Genomic DNA, 18,547 nt, shown 5'->3' with positions numbered 1-18,547 from the left:
AACTAACAAAAGGTCGCTTTTGTTTTGGAGGTCAGGGCAGGAAGTTGTACTCCAGTAGTCATGGTTACTTTGAGGTGAGGATGGCTACAGCAGTGCAGTATCAATGTTTGATCTCTATTATGCACAGTAATTAATTACCACTGCAGTTGCTTTTGTAAGTTCTTTAGAAATAAAGTTGACGTAATACTTCACCCAGAATCCCACTGCCGCTTCGGCTTTGTTTTGAAGGTCAGAGCCGGAACTCACACGCCATACTTGTAGTGCGTATAGTTAGACGAGACAGTTAGCCAAATAGCCCCGAGCCGCCGGAGCTCGCCGACAGTGTCCGCCGCTATACAGTCACTCTTGCTGGGACAAGAGCAACGTTTGAGGACTCCTGACAGCTCGGAGAGACTGCGATGACATCACGCAGGTAAAGTGGAGTTATTTCGTGTTTTTAAAGCGTCACCTGCCACGGCCGAAGTGTTTTGACACCTGCTTCACTTTGTACGAGCCGAGCCTCGGTAAGTTTACTAAAGCTGGTGATAAAGTGAGCGCCTGCAGTTGCTCGAGGTCAGGGGGAAGTTTATTTTTTATTTATTTTTTGCCATGTTTGGCGACAAAGTTACTCATACTGTAAAATCATACACCTCATGCTTTAATATTCATGCTACAAACATTTGAGAAAGAACATAAGTGGCATCTTGCAGCTGCCAAATTAACATGAAGTCAAATGTGGATCTCATTATAATGTTCAGATCAGGTGTGCCTAATGTTATGGACGTAAAGAGGAGTATATCGATTGTCTTTAGTCCTACTTGGTTTTGCCAGAAGTAGCCATGACAATTAGTCTCAACATTATGAACTTTTCCTTTTAATAGGCAGCAATAAAAACATGACTTAACACAAGTGTAAATCATAACTCAACGTGTGTTGTTTAATTAATAGTGGGCAATCATATAGTGGTGTTGACAATTCTGCAATTACAACGCAATGCAAATAAATGCTTCTGTTATACACTGAAAACAAACGTATTGTATTGCTTTTGCTTGTGATTCGCACACAAAGGCAGATGTTAATAGTAGTCAAATGACATTTCATCACATTTTGAAATCCAAATTAATCCTCACAAATTAAATTACAATGATCCAAAGTCCAATACTTTTCAATGAGCGGAGAGCTTCCTTTCACCAAGTTGACCGCCATTTTGACTTGGGAATTGTCAAAAGTGATTAACGTGTGCCTCACAGTCAAGAGATCCGGATTCAAATCTCCTTCAGGACATCTCGGGTTCTAAAGTTCTCTACCATGCTTGCTTAGGGTTTCTTCACGCATCCTGGCTTCTGTCAACATTTCAAAAATATGTCTTTGTTTGATTGAAGACTGATTGCCCAAAAGTGTGAATATTGGAGTGGTTATTAGTTTCTGTGTGCTCCGTGATAGGCTGGCGACCAGTCCAAGGTGTACCTCGCTTTTCAACCAAGTCAGTTGGGATAGTAAAGTATGGATGGATTGATATTGAATAGTGGAATCTTGAAGGTCCAATGCAATCTAAATGCTGGATGACCTTTATTGAGCATATTAGTTAAAAAAAATATGTGAACCCCTAATTAACATTTAATTAATAATAACTACTACTATTAATTAATGTTAATTAAATTAATTTCAATTAATCAAATTCAACTCAACATCACAATGCGGTACAATTCACTTAAATAAAAAAATGATTAATTTTGTTCGGTTGTACGCTTAGTTATGTATATTTAATTAAATTATTTGTCAAAATACCCTACCATTAATTGTCATTTAAACACTAAACAATTTTCTTAGTAGCAACTGTCGAGAATCCTCAGCCTCACAACCTTGTTGCTCACAGCTTGTTTTTATCACAACAGTTTAAAGTTTAAAAGCCAACAGCGGCTACTTGTTAATATCGGGTTGGTCCATCCTAAATGCTTTATGCTATGAATCATTTTTGTGTGCCCAAGCTCATCTGTAATTGCAAACATTCAGCACTTGCTCTTTACCTCTGGACTAATTATTTGTCCACGTGCATGACATCAGCATTCTGTCCTGCTGCAAGGTGACCTGGGAAATGTTGACTCCAGCAGCTGGCTGCTCTGGAGACACTTGTGTGCGTCACGCTCTTCAGAAATTGCTTTCTTTGCACTCCTGGAGTTTGTAGTTGACACAAAAAAAGCAAATCAGTGTACGGGTGCTAAACAGGTCAGTGTAACAGGAGTGTTAGTTGAACGTTGTCATGGATGCTTGAAGTTTTGAAAATCTTTGATTTGATCGATTTTCAGGCTTCTGAAAGGGCTTACATTTTGGTGAAGTTCTGTAAAGTTCATAAAATGGACAGTACAGAGGAACAGTCCATTATGAAACACCAATTAATAATCCGTTTCAAAATGTCTCAAAATCTTTATTAACTGCAACAGCAAAAAAAAAAAAAATAACTTGCTTAAAGGGACAGTGTGTAGATTTTTTGCCATCTAGTGGTGAACTAATAGAATGCAACAACCTAAGTTTGAAGCATGTCTGTGCATTTTAAAGCTTCAGAGAGACCACACTTCGCAAGACTACCACCAATTACTACATTCTCTAAGTTTGTGTCCTTTAGCTATCCGTAGCAGCAAGACAGTGGTTCCAAAGAAGTTTTGCGGGATTTGATTTCAATAGTATATGTTTTTTATTATAGGGCTCCAAATTGTACAACCTCAGCGTTCCAACTCAATATCTCAAATGTAGACAGACTTTTTCAAATACAGTGATCACCTGCCAATATTTGTGGTCGCTATTTATGAGTTCACCTCATCATGTCACTTCATTTTTTGCTGAATATTCAGCTATTTTTGATTCGCCGCAGATTTTTATTAGGGCTGGGTTTAAAAAAAATCAAATAATCGATATTGAATCGATTTTCCTTTTCCAGTGTCATATTGATTCATAAAACAATGAAAGGATAATTTTAATATCTCTAACACATTTTCACATAAATTAACATTAACTTCAACAATTGTTTTAAAGTATTTTCTTACATTTATGAAAGACCTGACTTCTTACACTTTATGACAATCCAAAATATTTTTAATTTATATTTACGATTATTGAAATAGAATTATGAAAGTATTTTCATCTCATCCTTGCTGATGTCAATGTTTGTGTAACACTTCATTGATTATAACATGCGTTCTTTTCATTAATAAATAAATCATTTAACCAGTTTACTGCCTCTGCAAAATTTAGTATGGAATTTAATGTTTATGGAGTTTTTTTATCATGTCCTTATTTAAGTAGAATTGATGTTCTATAATTAATCAATATCGGATTAAACTAAGTTTTACAAATCGAATCGAGCTGAACTCTTGTGAATCGAAATCGAATCGATTGAGGAAATTTGAATTGATACCGAGCCCTAATTTTTATGCTCTTTCAATAACACTGTAAGATGGTGCCAATGCCCTGGCTATTGGGAAAATAGAAATTGGTGTCAAGTATGTTGACGTAATATTTATAATGTGGATACTGAGTTACGGAGAGTCTTTGCTGCATGACGCGTGTCCATTTTGCCATTTGTTTTTAAGGGCAAATTTGAAATCATATATATTTTGAGATTATAGTTTGTGGTATATTTATGGGTTGAAATTAAACCATTAGTTATAAAAAAATTTTATTCATGTTTTTTTTTTACTATTTGTGGCAGGGCTTGATTTCTATTGCCAACGAATAAGTTTACTGTAACTCCCAAGTTATGCTGCCTTTTACGAGTTATAGCGTATAACTTTTCATACAAAATGCAACTAAACTTCAGTCTAATGTAAGCAATGGAACCAGAATCGAAAAGTCCATATTGCAGAATGGCCGACCTTCCGGGCTGCGGGTCACAATCAGGTTCAAGCCAGATATAGCACACGCGCAAAAGCGTGAGATTTCAAGTAGGAGGGGAGCTGTTTTCTGTCCTGCTAGCTCCTATGGTTTGTGTGAGCGGCTGAGACATTTATGAGCGTTGCTTTGAGACTGCCGCCGCACTTCCTGATCTGAAATCTCACAGTAACAACAGAAGATGTGCAGCTCAATTTGAATGAAACTATTTTTCTCGCTCTGTCGGACCACATTCAAATCCCCCATTTAATCCGTCCGTACAGTCGCCTACGCTTCTCCATCTATCTCAAATAACGTCACGCTGCTGCTCTGTGTTCATTATGAAGCCACCGATATAGCCCCCAAAGCCCCCTTTGTTAATGGGGCAGACCGCATCTGTCACTGAGACTCATTTGAGAAGAGTGAGTCAGTTTTCTCTGTCGGGCCACAGGAAAACAACAGCCCGAGTGGAGGAATGAGATAACGCTGGCAACATTTCCAGGAGAGCTCTCCACACCAACAACCGTTCATGCTTCTTTTTTTTTTAATGCACTTCATGCATAGTGTGGAGTAAGTACAGCAGGATTCCCAAAGATTCATGAAGAAGAAAAAAACAAAACAAGTAAAGCTGCTCTTTTTTCCATTTGGAAACTACTCGTTTGGGGAATGGAAATGTACCAATCATTGTAATCGTCTTTGAACCATGAAGTGTCCTGAACCTAAAAACAAACACAAATAATATTCAAGATTTTTCCAAATTTTTATCTAATATAACGTGTAAATGTTTTGATCAAAGTGGCATCGTTATGAACTTTCTTTTTTTCTTCTTCAAGTGGTGTCACCCCCACTAGAAGGTGACATTTTATGGGGGGGAATCCTGCGGGATTCCCACGTGATGGAGGTCAACTTAAATTTTTAATCACGTGATTGGGATGAGACAGGATAAAAAGTTCACGGGAGCAGACAGGAGCAGGAATATCGGTCAGATACACAATTGTGTAGCCATTGATATTGACAGGACAGGAGTGAAAATCCACTTGCGTGTCACCCTCAAACCCTCGCCTTCCCAATGTCATTAATTACAAAAAGGCACTGAATGCACATTAGTAATCTTTTATTTATTTATTTTAACTAGCTATTCGATGAGCCATCAAAAACACGTCTGAGACCCACATTTAGGTACTGATCCACCATTTGAAATCACTTAAATGATGGCATTATGGGGTTCATGTGACAGTATGAAGAATTAATAGAGAATAACCCGTTACAATTTGTTGCATCAAAAACAATATATTTTCACTAATTCTAATGCTTTAACTTTTGCACAGACAGCAAAAGTTGATGCAATTGCAAAGGATTAAAAGATTTGGACTTTGGAGGCAGATTCCCAATACAAATGAGTAATTTAGTTAATTATGTCATTTGCGAAGTTAGACTGAGAAGTGTCCAGTCACGGGGCCGAGGCATGTGTGAGTTTAGCACTGCGTGTAAATACCGCAGCTCATCAGCTGGGCTAAAAATACAGACAACATTACCCAAATCCACACCCGATGCTCGTCTGTGACCAATATAACCTCGCGGGCACTTTGATGCCATGCTAGGGCTGCTAAGTATACCACCTTTTTGTCGGCGGGCCTAGACAGGCATGCTGTAAATAGACGGCCCAGGCTTTATTGAACTTGAGACATTACGTAAGAGGCTAAGCGGCAGCTGGATGCGCACTGTGCCCCGTTTTCCTTCGACCAGCTTGAGGCCTAACCTGAAGGTCCCAGCTGCCCATGTCTATCCCATGACACATCCCCCCCCCCCTCGCTCTCTGTTCTGTTGACGTCTTATCAGGCCAAAGCAGGTTATTTGGAATCTCGTCAGCTCGTTTGTGTTTGCCTGGTTTGCTGCTTGAGGCGTCATGCAGGAAAGTGGGTCACATGGTGGCTGTCAAAGGAAATCCTATTCTTGGAAAGCCCTGACTCACTCGGCTCTTGAAGTCGTGATCTGAGGAGGAGGGAGTGATCATGTGAGACTGGAATGATAGTGGACATGCAGTGTTCCAGGTTGCCGTTTAACCTTACATTCCTCCTTTGGGCAGGGGGGGTCGTTGTGTTCGCCATTGGAAATTATGCAACTATTTAACCATCACTAAACCGTTATTATGTAAGTGTCATGAAGTAAATGTTAATTTAAGGACATCAAAGCAATAAAATACTCAGACTTAACTTGATCAATAAAATTAAAACGTAATGTAAAAGCATAAAAAACATATGTGTATGTGAACCTCTCACTTAATGGAACATTGCACCTCCTTTTGCAATGAGAACTTCATCCAAACACTTTCTTTAGTGGCTTATCAGTCTTTCACATCTACTTTGGGGGATTTTTGCCACTCTTCCTTGCAAAATGCAACTAGTTGACAGAGGTCGGATGGGCGTCGAGATAAACTGCCCGCTTCAGGTCCCGCCACAGTATATTAAAATAATTTAAATCAGGATTTTGACTGGGCACATCCAGAACATGAATCTTGTTGTTCTTCAGACATTCCTTGGTTGTAATGCTGGAATGCTTTGGATTATTGTCATGTTGCATGATCCATCGACTACCAGGCTGTAACTTCACAAAGGACGGCTCCAGGTTAGGTTCCAGGATTGATCTGAATTCATGATTCCCTGGATTATGTGGAGTTGTCCAGGTAGTGAGGATGAAAAGACAGCCCAGACTTTAACATTCTCACCCCCATGCTTTACTCTAGGATGAAGGTTCTTTTGCTGGTATGCAGTGTTGACTTTTCACCAAATATGACTGTTTTAGTTGTGACCAAACAGTTCAATTTTGAACTCATCTGTCCACAGAAGGAACTTCCAAAAAGCTTCAGTGTTGTCCAGGTACTCGCTGGTAAAGTTGACATGGGCAGCTTTGATCTTTTTTGTGAGCAGAGGCTTCTACTTCGCAAGCCTTCTATGAAAGCCTTGTCAATTGACTTTTCTTCTGATTGTTGAAGCATGCACATGTGTTCCAGATGTAGCAAAAGAGGTCTGTAAATCCCTTGATCCGATGCACAGGTTGGCTTTTTATCAGAATTATCATTTCTCTTGTGGTTCTTGCTGATATTTTAGAAGGTCGTCCACTTCTAGGCAGGATTGTAATAATTTTCAGTGTTCTCTAATTGCCGTACTCGACTCAAGACATTTTTGGATGTGTTTGGAGTGGAAGAACAAACACCAAATAGCCTACGTACTGTAGCAACAAAATGCAGTTTTTATTTTATTTTTTTTATTGCAATCAGTCAGTTTCACCTGCATTAAGTGATCGCTGTTAAGGCGGATTAATATTTACCTTGCCACAATATTGGTATTGGCGAGGGACATAGCACAGGATGTTTGCATACACTAAATATTGTAGTGTTAAGACCAAAATGTTCTCTCTCTGCTTTCAATGTTTATCTATACAATACAGGGAGTCCTCATGTCGTACGCCGATTCCACTTTACGGCGCCCGTGCCTCGTCCGTGGCACCTTCTTTTTCGTTAATTTCCCACAGTAATCACGCCATTTTAAAGTTATTTAAAGTTATGTTGTTACCTGCAGCAACGGACGTCCATCAGCAGGTCGGCTCGCCATCAGGCACGTCACATATCAGTGTTTATGTTTGAATTAGCTCCGCTCTGTCGTCCGTCAGCAATGAATGTCCATGCGGAAACACGAAATGTTGGCTCCGGTTCTTCCGGGTCACGCAAACATGTTTTTTTAAATAACTGTTATTAAAGTATTTTGATGTAAATATCGACTTTAACGGGGAAATTCGACTTAAGTCGAAATTTGGGTTAAACCACCAGCGTAGAAACGGAACTCCGCTGGTAACTTGAGAACTCCCTGTACAATTACCTTGCACAATGACTTTTAAATACGTAATCCAAGGTCACTGCAAGGTCATCCTGAGTATATATAGTCTGACTCTTCTTGTTATATTTAATTGTTTCATCCCATGGCTGAAAAATGAATAGCCTAATGGCATACTGCTGAATTGGCTGGATCGCGGGGGGTTATTTTGGCAAGGTCCGACTATGTTCTGGTGTAACTACGCCACACACGATTAGATGTAATCTCTAGGCACGGGCGACACAGCTGTTGTGTTTGCTTCCCCGACAAGACCCAGCCAGAACCTTGCAGTTCTGAGAGAGCTGGCATCCTGATCCGGCCTGGCGTGGGTCCGGTCTGTCACGGCCAGCGAAAGCTCTCTTAGCGCGGGGATCACAGGCTGGGCTTTGTTTGCCGTGGACTATTCAGGAGGAAGGCGGTCAGACCGGTCGGCCTCAGCTTGTCACATTCGCCAAAGGTGGGGAAAGGAGGGGCGGGGTCTGATAGCGCTGACGGATTGTACTATCAGTCTCGCTCACGTTCATCCAAATCCCAGATTACAAGATCTCCACCCCTCGCTCACTCCCTCTCATTTGCGCAAAGCACCATGTTTCTCTCACTGTCTCATTCTAACTAACCTGGTAACAGGGATAAACACACAACCGTAAACCTGCCCCCTCACCCTGGATTTGTCTCTATATTGTCCCGGCTCCCTCCTGGCCACGCTTGTGTAACAGTACTGGATTATTAAAATCTGAGGAGAAGGAAGGGGCTTGTAGAAGGCTTCGACCAGAATGGTGAGGTAGGCAGAAATCAACCCCTTCAACTTTCTCCATGTTCCTGCTTTCACAAATAATCCATTTAGTGCTACTAATATGGGTTTCATTTAACACAATCATACAAGTGTTGAGTAGTGACCCCTGGCACTGAACCAAATCAGTTCCAAGAGTTATTTCAATCTTTCATCTGAATTACTTCTAATACCACAGTGGTCAAAGTTTTGCCACCATACATTATTTAGTACTATACTGCATGCAAAATCTTTAAAGGTGCATTGTGCAGTTTATAGAGGTAATATTAAAGCTTTTTCTACATCATGCTTGCTCCACCAATGCCCAGATGAGTACAAAGAGCCCTGACTGTTTTACTCTGACTGCACTTATCATCTTTTATCTTCCCCTTATAGTAGAGTGTGCGGACTCACACACTCCACAGTTTATTTGGGGAGGGGAGGGGTGGAGTTTTTCTTACCTCATTTGAAGTCTTCGTTTGTCAGCCAAGGCTATCGCTCTAAGATCGTGCACATAATCGCACGCACACCATGAACGAGCCTGACACAGATGCAGCAGTTACGCTTTGGGCCAGAGGTGGCATTCGTGACAAACTGCACAAAGATCGTAGTTTAGTGTTTTCCAGAGCAGACGTTTGTGCAACTAGTTCAGGATCAATTGCCCTATGATTGACAGGTGATCAGTCCTGGTTGAAATCTGCTTTTCACAAAACCCAGATGAGATGGACTCAGTCCCATTTTATCCCCATGTTATTACTTTTATTTGCCGTTTGGAGCCGTACCGTATTTTCCACAATATGTTAGGATGAACTCATCCTGTCCCTTTGACCTTCATTTGTAGTATGTACTATTGTGTCAGAGTAACATTGCTTGTAGTTGAATCCTAGTGTTGCAGCTTTCGACATGTCCCCATTGTTTTGATGATTTCATGAGCGGCAGCAGTTCTGAGATGGAAGGATTAAATATAGATTAGTGACAGACCACATTTTTTTATTTGCCCCACGGTTATTATTTCTCTGTATGTATCTGTGAAGGATTAAAAACAAGACAATGAGTAATCTGTTCACCAGCTGACACCCATGACCTCTTAGTGGTTCCTCAGTAGAGTACATTTTCAGTAAATTATCAGGATAACACAACCGTTGTCACTTTATTAAAAAAAAGAAAAGAAAACAGCCCTGTGAGAGATATAAAATGCACTGTGACAATGCTTTGAGATTAAATTACGTTTTGGTAGTTGCTGCCTAAAAACTTGATCGTGAAATAGAGTTAAGGGTAGAGGACAAAATTCCGCCTAGATGACGAGACATACTATTTAAGATGATCATCAGACCAACAAACAAACAAAACAGAAAAGAGACTTGGAGTGCTAATAATTTAGCTGGCTGTTTTCTGGTTCATGCAGAATGACAATGAACATTGTAGAAAAAAGAAAAGGAAGACGAAAATGTCAAAAGGGAAAGGAGCAATACAAATTTGACGACTATTCTTGAATTGTAAAAGTAAACTAAGAGGCTGTTTAACAGGATAGATTTAATCATAATTTATAAGGACTGTGTCATTTTGGCTACTCGTGATGAGCGGTGAGGTTCATGACTAGTGACTCCTCTGGAGTCAGATATAAAAATATGAACACGAAATATAAGAAAATAAAAAACAGAAAATCATTTAATGCAGTCTATTTTTTTAAATTCTTTTTTTCACTCACACATGCAGAGAAGATGACAGGGAGGTTCTGCCTCACCTGCCAGCCTTGACCACATGTTCCTGCTTGTAACAATCTCAAAGTGCAATTTTTACCCCATCCAAACACAAATAATTATGTTTTTTGTGAATAATTAAATCTTCGTTCTCATTCACTGCCTGCCATTTTCACTGAAGCAACCTTCGCCTGTTTTACTGGATTTTGACTGATTTAGCAAGGCCCACAGAATATTGTGTTATATTGCTATAAAAACATGGAACCTAGCAAAAGAAAGATTAGAGTATTTTCTTTCATCAGGAAAAAAACTAGTGTATTTCAATTTGTTTCCGTTTTGCAGCAATTAGCATTAGAATATCACTAAGTTTCATAATTATTCACAAACCTGTTGAAAACACTGGGAAAAAGAGCTTGTTGCAACACGGCCCTGGCTGATCTCTTATACTCTGCTGCCACATGCTGGCCATTTTTTGTAATAACTACCATTGTTTTAAGCGACTTCTTCAGGTGAGAAGCTGCATCAAAGCCTTCTGTATGCTCTAGCATAAAAAAAAAACATTTTAAAAAACAATACGTTTTTGGGAGTGCAGGACAAACTATTAAAACATTTATTTGTACGTTTTTGGGTTTGAATGAGTTAATCTTCATTCTGTGTGAGCATCATATTTTATTGGGCTTTTCAAAAGCACACATTTTTTTTAATCAGATCTTGTACCTTTCTTTTTGGCAAATTTGCCTTGTGTAACCTCTGACGAGTTGAGCATTAAATAATTGTTCCCTCTGCTGCCAACTAATAACACTACCAATACTGTAGTGCCATTATGGCACTACAGTATTTCTTTGAGATGCAAAACATGGTTGATGGGAATGTTATGCCAATTGATTTATCATGCCCAACCATTTTCTATTAAATTGCTGAACAAATTCACCATAATGGATAACTCAGTCCTGACCTTTGAAGCACTCCCTGCCCAATCACAAACAGAATCATCACTAAGACCACTGAAGGCCTTTATCCCATTCAACCACAAAACATACACTTTAACTTATTCACTTATACACGTAAATGTATCATTTCTACTGTTGCTGCTGGAATCTGTACTTTGGACTTTCAAGTAACAGAAATTGCATCAGTTGACTCCCCCGTGTCACACCATCTAACCCAGCCTGGTAAGGATACAGGTCAGGTGCATTCCGGGACAGATGTCTGGTCTTTGTTGTGAGCTTATCCAGTTCATGGATTTGCCATCGTCTTGCTTTCATAAGACAGCAGCCAGACCATAGTTTCTCCATTTCTTTGAATATTTGTGTCCCAAATTGTTTAAGTGTAATTGAAGTTAAGGAAAAATTATGTAGAAAATACACTACGGTCAAGTCATCAATGTCTCCAAATGCAGAGTGCAAAAGGCAGACAATTTCTTGCCTTCCATTTAATTTCAGAACATGCGGATGTCAGTTAAACTGAACAGAGCGAAATGAGAGTTTTTCACGTTAGATAAAGTCTGTGTGGTGACGCATGATTTTTATGTGGTGTCGTGGGTGTGGGTAATGCTGTGTATGTGAATATGTGTTTATGCTTGTTGCTCATAGCTTTCTCTCTCTTGGTTAAAGCAGTCTATAGTGAGATATTACTCCCAACCCGAGAAAACGAACGGGTGCTGACTCTATGACGTCATTAGGTGTGGACCCACCCCCGCACCGCCTCTGCGGACTAAGCGCATGTGCTCGCAGGTTAGTGATAAAAGTAGCCTTTATCAGTAAACATTCTGTCCAAATGAATTCAAAGCAATCAATTATCCTACATATTTGCAATGCCAAAGTGCAATACCAATATGCCGTCTTAAATTCCCAGAAAGGATGTGGCTGACATTTGTGGAAACTAGTCAAGTCAAATTTTTGCTCTGTTGAACCTAACTGAACAAATAGGGTAGTGGTTAGCGTGCTCACCCTGTAAGCAGAAGGTCCCAGTATCTCACGGCACACTAGTGTGCCGCGTCACAGTGGTTGAGAAACACTTGCTTATGATGTATTAGATTAGCCAGCAATGGCCTATTAGATTAGCCAGCAATGGCCTATCGTCTTTAAGGTTTAACCTAATGATCCAATTTTAATCTGCGCATCTGACATGTTTCTATTCAGTACATTTTTGCTGCTATATCCACACAGTAGATGGAATAAGTACTTTATTATAGTTTGAGCTTTGCAATAAAGGCAGCTGCATGTTATCACGTTATTAGCTTAGGCTTTGCATTCCAGTTTCCAGCTTCCTTTCCCAGTTTTTAGTGTACTACGAACACTACTGATCATTAACCTGTTCACCTGTGGAATGTTCCAAATAGATATTTTTCTGAGCCTTTTTCAATTTTCCCATTGTTTTGTGGCCTCTGTCACAGCTTTTGTGGGACGTGTTTGAGGCATCGATTCAAAATGAAAGAATATTTGTCTGTTTATTGTCTAAATATGTTTACAGTTGTCTTACTTTGTTGAATGTAACCAATATTTAGCTATTGATTTGCCACAACAAGGTACATAATATAATTGTAATATAATTTTCCATACCCATCAACACGGATGAGACATGGAATAGATGCATCCTGTTTTCCTGTTACTTCAACAGTATCTGAGACACTGTCACTCAAACAAACGTAAGATCTTATGAAAACGGTTTGGAATTTGTCTATATTCTTTTGCATTTGGCATCCACGTTAAGGCAGGGTTTTCATTTAGGTACAATATTTTGAAATACTTAAAATAATAATAATAATAATAATAATAATTGAAGGTATTTTCTCATCAGAGTGTGTGCTGAGTGAATAAAAGTGTCAACACTACAATTTCTGATAATTATAAGACTTGACATTACTTTTTTTTTTTTTCTTCAGTTCTTCGCATATCTCACATCCGCAGTGTGGAGATAATGTGTATCTCTCATTTTGAACATACCGGCTATTTTTTTCTCATCCCAAATGAGCTATTTAAACGTTGTTAGCCTCATCTTCTCTGATGAAACAATGAAATTAACGAAGCATCACATAAGATAACATTTGCAGTCTAGGCATGTTATATAGTTTTGATAGCACAAATGACAGGAATTGCTGATGAGAGAATTGCTAACCTAACAACCATTATCATGGGGCGGCATGAGATAAAATGCAGTATTTGCATTTTTTGTGTGTGCAAAATTTGTCATGTGATGATTTGGTAATCAGTAAATATGTATGCCAATCAAATATAGCTGCAGTTGATTACAACCAGTTCCGGTGTTGTGCCAAAGTAGTTACTCCCGAAAAAATGTGTATCCCCTGCCGCGGGATCTTATAACTTTTACCACATAAAAGTGGCGATTTTTCGAAAATGTTCCTTGTTCCTAACCCTAACCATAACCTTAAACTTCAAACATGTGGAAGAAAACCGAAAAACATTAACATTCATCAGTCGTTTGAGCTGTTACTATATGTACTGTATGCTCAGATTTCCTACTGCGTGCGTGGTCATTAAACACAACTAGAGTCCATTGCAGAATGCGAGAGTGTTCTTGCTTTTCTTTTGTTTATCTGCAATAAATATGATTTTTGTTGTTGCAAAACCTTGTTACTAAAACTCAAAAACACACGTATCTTCTTCATGCGTTTATTGAAAAACATGCATAGCCACGGCAAGGGCTAAAAAAAAAAATCGGGGGTAACTACTTTGTCATAACACTTGTTCACTGGTCAACCTTGGATTTATTTGTATCCATGCACAATTTTGCCATTTTAATTATTGAGCCATATTGTAATGAGTACAGAAACATGCACCACTTTCTTTTATTACTTGTCCAAATGATTAATTTCAGGTTATGTGGTCGTCATTTCACTTATTTTCTGATTGTGATTCCGACAGTGCCCTGGCATCACATAAACACAAAAATGCCAAAGAAAAGGCAGAACACACTCCCAACATTATGCATGTCAGTAGCTCCGTTTTGTGTTTTGTTTTCAGGTGGTTCCACCCCAACATCACCGGAATCGAAGCAGAGCAGCTCCTGTTGACCCGGGGTGTCCACGGCAGTTTCCTGGCCCGGCCCAGCAAGAGCAATCCGGGGGATTTCACCCTTTCAGTCAGGTATTTATGCTCTTCCCTTGCTTCCTCTACATCTGTTTTCTCATTGATTACAAGCCATTTTTTCTGTGCTCTGAAATGGTACAAAGTTCAGTAGTGAGAGCAAACAAGCCTCAGGTCTGTCTGGCTAGTTTGCCATTTTAAGGACACTGACTATGAGATTGTGAGTATTTTTTTAGGTACCAATCCGCACACATTTTAAGTGCACTTTACCTACTGTATTAGGCATAGTGTCAGTTTGACCAGCCATCTGACTTTTATATCTTCTTTTCATCTGACTTTGCTATTCAGTTTTAATTAATTGTTCAGATTTTATTACCTTTACTATATGCACTAAACGGAGCAGGACTTCCAATTTTGTTATTATATTCTATTATTTTCTTTTCTTTTTTTTTCTTTTTTTTATTAAGAGCTCAGTATTGTTCATTCGGTAACTTTACCGATTTGACATGTCATCATCATTGCTCTCTTTTTATTTTTTATTTTTGTGTGTGTGTGCGTGTCAGTGTGTACTCATTAGTTCACCTAAAACTTATTAAAAATCCCATACCGTTCCCCTAAACCGAATACTTCAGAATCCAGCTAGAGTCGTGAGGTTGTCAGGAGACCCGAGGAAGGATCAAAGAAAAGAAAGGAAAGTGAAATCCAGCACCGACCAGACATTACCTACTTAACACCGGGTGTGCAGGGTTAAAATAATTCATAAAGTATATCGCTAGTGTCAGGCGAAATACTTGTTCTTCTAAAACATAGGTGTCAAACACAGTCCTGCAGGTTTCGGAGGTTTCCCTATTCCAACACAAGCTGATTCCAATCAGCAGGATCGTTATCAGGCTTATGCAGAGCTTGCTGATGAGCTGATCATATATCAGCTGTGTTGGAGAAAGGAAACATCCAAAACCTGCAGGACTCTGGCCCTCGAGGACTCGAGTTTGATACCTATGCTCTAAAATCATCACTTTTAAGGAGACCCCAAAAAACACCATGTTTGTTCAATTAGCATTCCATCATCAAAGAGAGCAAGGCATTTTCAGCACTTTAGCGGCAATAATTTGTAAAAGCAAAAAAACAAAACAAAAAAAACTGACCAATAGTATAGATTTGTGAAAAAAATATTAAACGTACCAAACTGCTAGATATACGATTGTGCGTGTCATCAGCGGGTTGTCATACACGTGCATGTGATCAGGTGTAGAAAGTGGTCTCCGAATGCCCATTTCATAGTGACCACCTTTAACTCATTCAAACTCAAAAACGTTTTTTTATACTTTGTCCTTCACTCACAAAAACATATTTACACGTTTTTTTGGGGGGGGGGTGCAAAAGAAGGAGTTTAAAGCAGCTTGCTTCTGACATGAAAAGTTGGCTTAAAGAAGTTTTTTTTAAACGGCCAGCAGGTGGCAGCAGTGTATAAGAGATCAGCCAGGGCCATGTTGCAACAAGCTCTTTTCCCCAGTGTTTTCACCAGGAATGTGAATAATGATGAAACTTAGCTATATTTTAATGCTAATTACTGCAAAACAGAAACAGATACACTCTAATTCTTTTGGTAGGTTCCATGTTTTTAAAGCAGTAGAACGCAATATTCTGTGGGCCTTGGAAAATCAGTCAAAATCCAGTAAACCAGCCGGGAGCGAAGGGGGTTGCTTCAGTGAAAACGGCTGGGAGTGTATGAGCTGAATCATCTGCAAGTGGACATCCTCTTGATATGCTACTGTATTTTGATGATCTTAACTTGATGTAGCATACGAATATAGCTTTGGTCCACCTTTTTCTTCACGTATACAAGGATAATCCTTTCCAGGAGCAAAACATGAAAAGATACAAATACATTCCAATGATATGCGTGATTGTGTGTGCAGACTGTATAATGTTGAAAATATAAGAATATACTGTATTTTAGATCATGTTTGGCTAATCCTGTATCAGCATAAGCTCTTCTGAACTCAAATTTCAATGTAGCACGCTCACACCATCTCTGAACACGCATGCACGCACATTCAGTATGTTATCTGAGCAGTGGAGAGTTTAATGAGCTAATTAGTCATTATCCAGCATGAGTACTATGAGTGATAGTTCAGATGGTAATAGTCACTGTGGGAGGTTGGTGTCCTCGCTCTGTCTTCTCTTCCTCTCCTCGTTTTGCCTCCCGTGCTCTTATCTCCACCACTGCATATGGACGTGTATAGGATAGCAGGAGAGGTTTTGCAAACGCTAGTGATGGTAGTTCTTTGATGTAATCAATTTACAGATTGATGAAACCTCAAAAGGTTGCAGTATTCTTGTAATTTATGCTTGAAGAAATGTGTGGTAAAGTGGAAAGTGTAAGTGCTAACGGCAATGAAGGGTGCTATAGCATTCTTAAGCAAATTTGAATCAAACTCGACTTCATTACCTCACTTGGTGTGGTTCATTTGGATGGGTATGAAATCAGCAAACGAACTGTGGTATAGTCGAAATAAAGCAAATGTGTGGTTTCCTTGTGACGTGAATGCTGCCCGACTTCAGCCGGATGTAACCTTCATGCAGTATGAGAGTGTCAAGTTTTGCTTGCTACTCTGGGGCCAGCTCCTTGTCAGCGAAAGAGCAAAAATATTCATATGCTTTCACCGCGCTTGGGGAAAGTATGAATGCATGTGAAAAATAAATAAATAAATAAATAATACATGTCGAATGTAAACAGGTTATACCGTTGAGTTGCTTCTTTCTGTGTATATTTCTTGTGACCATAAGGAAAGCAAACAGTGTGGTTTTGGAGTTTTTGATACAGATGAAATGTTTACCTCATGACCACACACATTTGCTACAAACCCATGTATGGATTTGGATCAGAGAAAGCAAGCCAGGTGTAAAAGTACCAGAGTACCTCTTTTGTTGTTGTTGTAATTACAGTACAGTATATTTTTTGCATTACACATTGGAAATAGGGAGATCATTAATTAACTGAATTTCAATCATGGAAACAACTGAGTACATTTAAATTTCTGAACACAGCATCATCATGCCAACAGTTTGCGTCCATCTCATGTTGTCATGGCGACGGTGCGCCAAAATTCAGCACTTGCTACAATGCCGTTTGCGTGCGTGGGGGTGTGTGTGTCTGTGTGTGTGTACAATGATTTACACTTCCCGCACTCTTCCATCTTTTTTTGTACTGAGTGCTGATGATAAAGTGGCTGCACCTGTGTTGATGCGAGGATGTCCTCATTATTTCATGGTGTGTTCCTATTGGTTGGTTTGCTTACAGTTATTGGCTGCATATATTCGTATTTACATTGAAATGAAGTATTTATCATATTGTATGGGAATTCTTCTGTGTCCTTTCAGTAATTTGCATTGTAATATGCATACTGCATAGTAAAGTAATTAAAGAAGTAAATAAAATCACAGCTTATGGTTGGCTTTTCTATCGATAGCAGTGTTTAACTATGAGATAAAAGCAGGCCCGAACGTTAAAGTGGGACTTGAACAGGACTATGGATCTGTGGCACCATGCCGACAGCCAATACTAAAGCTATTAAGCAATTACCAGGAAACACAAAAAGAGAAAGCAATGGCTCATGGGACAAAAGGATAAAGAATCATGCACTAAATGCAAAACGGAAGTATTAAGACGCATCTCAGTAATATCAATCAATCACTTAATCATAGGTTGGCCTAGACTGCTTCATCACCCCCTCCAGAATCTTCTTTCTTTATCTTACCTAGACATTTTTTGTGCACGTGCATACGTCTGTGTGTCTTTTGAGTGACTATGATGATGCAGGCTGCATGCATTTGTTATTCAAAATGCAATTACTTGTGACAAAATGAGCTCTGCAGTCATCAAACACTGAGAACGCTGCTTACAGATAAGCACAATCTCAGTTCAAAGATCAGGACAAACTACTTTGTAGAGTGAAGCACATAATTGTTTTTTCTTTTTATATACGCAAAGAACAATTACTTGTTCCACCTGCCAAGTGCACTAAACGAAGATCAAAGACTTCAGCTCTGGCTTCTACTTTGTGTAGCTTGCATTTATACTTTCATATAATATGCATCGAAACAATGGAACAATGAACGTAAAAACAAAAAAGTTGAGTCCAGCCTCTTTTGGTTGCATTCCTCTGTTTCCTGTCCTAAAGTTCTTTCCTCTCGAGAAGCTCTTGGCTGCATTGAGCTCTCTCTAACTGAAAAATATTGCTCTGATTAATTAATTAATATGTCTTACCTCGCTATAAGGCAATTCACTTTTCACGGCCTCGCTGTTTTGCTGATTTT

At 39.2% G+C, this 18,547-nt stretch overlaps 1 protein-coding gene across 7 annotated transcripts in view; it reads left to right on the top strand.

The window, feature by feature from the left end:
- Positions 1 to 269: 269 nt before the first annotated feature.
- The window catches only part of ptpn11b (protein tyrosine phosphatase non-receptor type 11b), a 38,657-nt gene continuing 20,379 nt past the window's right edge, over positions 270 to 18,547 (top strand). For 2 of the 7 annotated variants that reach the window (XM_086068461.1, XM_086068458.1), the window contains exons 1-3: positions 8,328 to 8,493; positions 11,795 to 11,914; positions 14,165 to 14,287. In XM_086068461.1, coding sequence (XP_085924587.1) covers positions 11,850 to 11,914; positions 14,165 to 14,287 — 188 coding nt within the window. In that variant the 5' untranslated portion in view covers positions 8,328 to 8,493; positions 11,795 to 11,849. Of the gene's footprint in view, positions 413 to 8,326; positions 8,494 to 11,295; positions 11,354 to 11,794; positions 11,915 to 14,164; positions 14,288 to 18,547 lie in introns of those variants that run through there. The other 5 variants (XM_086068462.1, XM_086068460.1, XM_086068463.1 and 2 more) reach the window with 5 other exon arrangements.

This window comes from Leptonotus elevatus, chromosome 2, assembly GCF_054856555.1.
Source record: "Leptonotus elevatus isolate MCC_2025b chromosome 2, RoL_Lele_1.0, whole genome shotgun sequence".
Lineage (NCBI taxonomy): Eukaryota > Metazoa > Chordata > Actinopteri > Syngnathiformes > Syngnathidae > Leptonotus > Leptonotus elevatus.
This window is presented reverse-complemented; position numbering and strand designations above follow the sequence as displayed.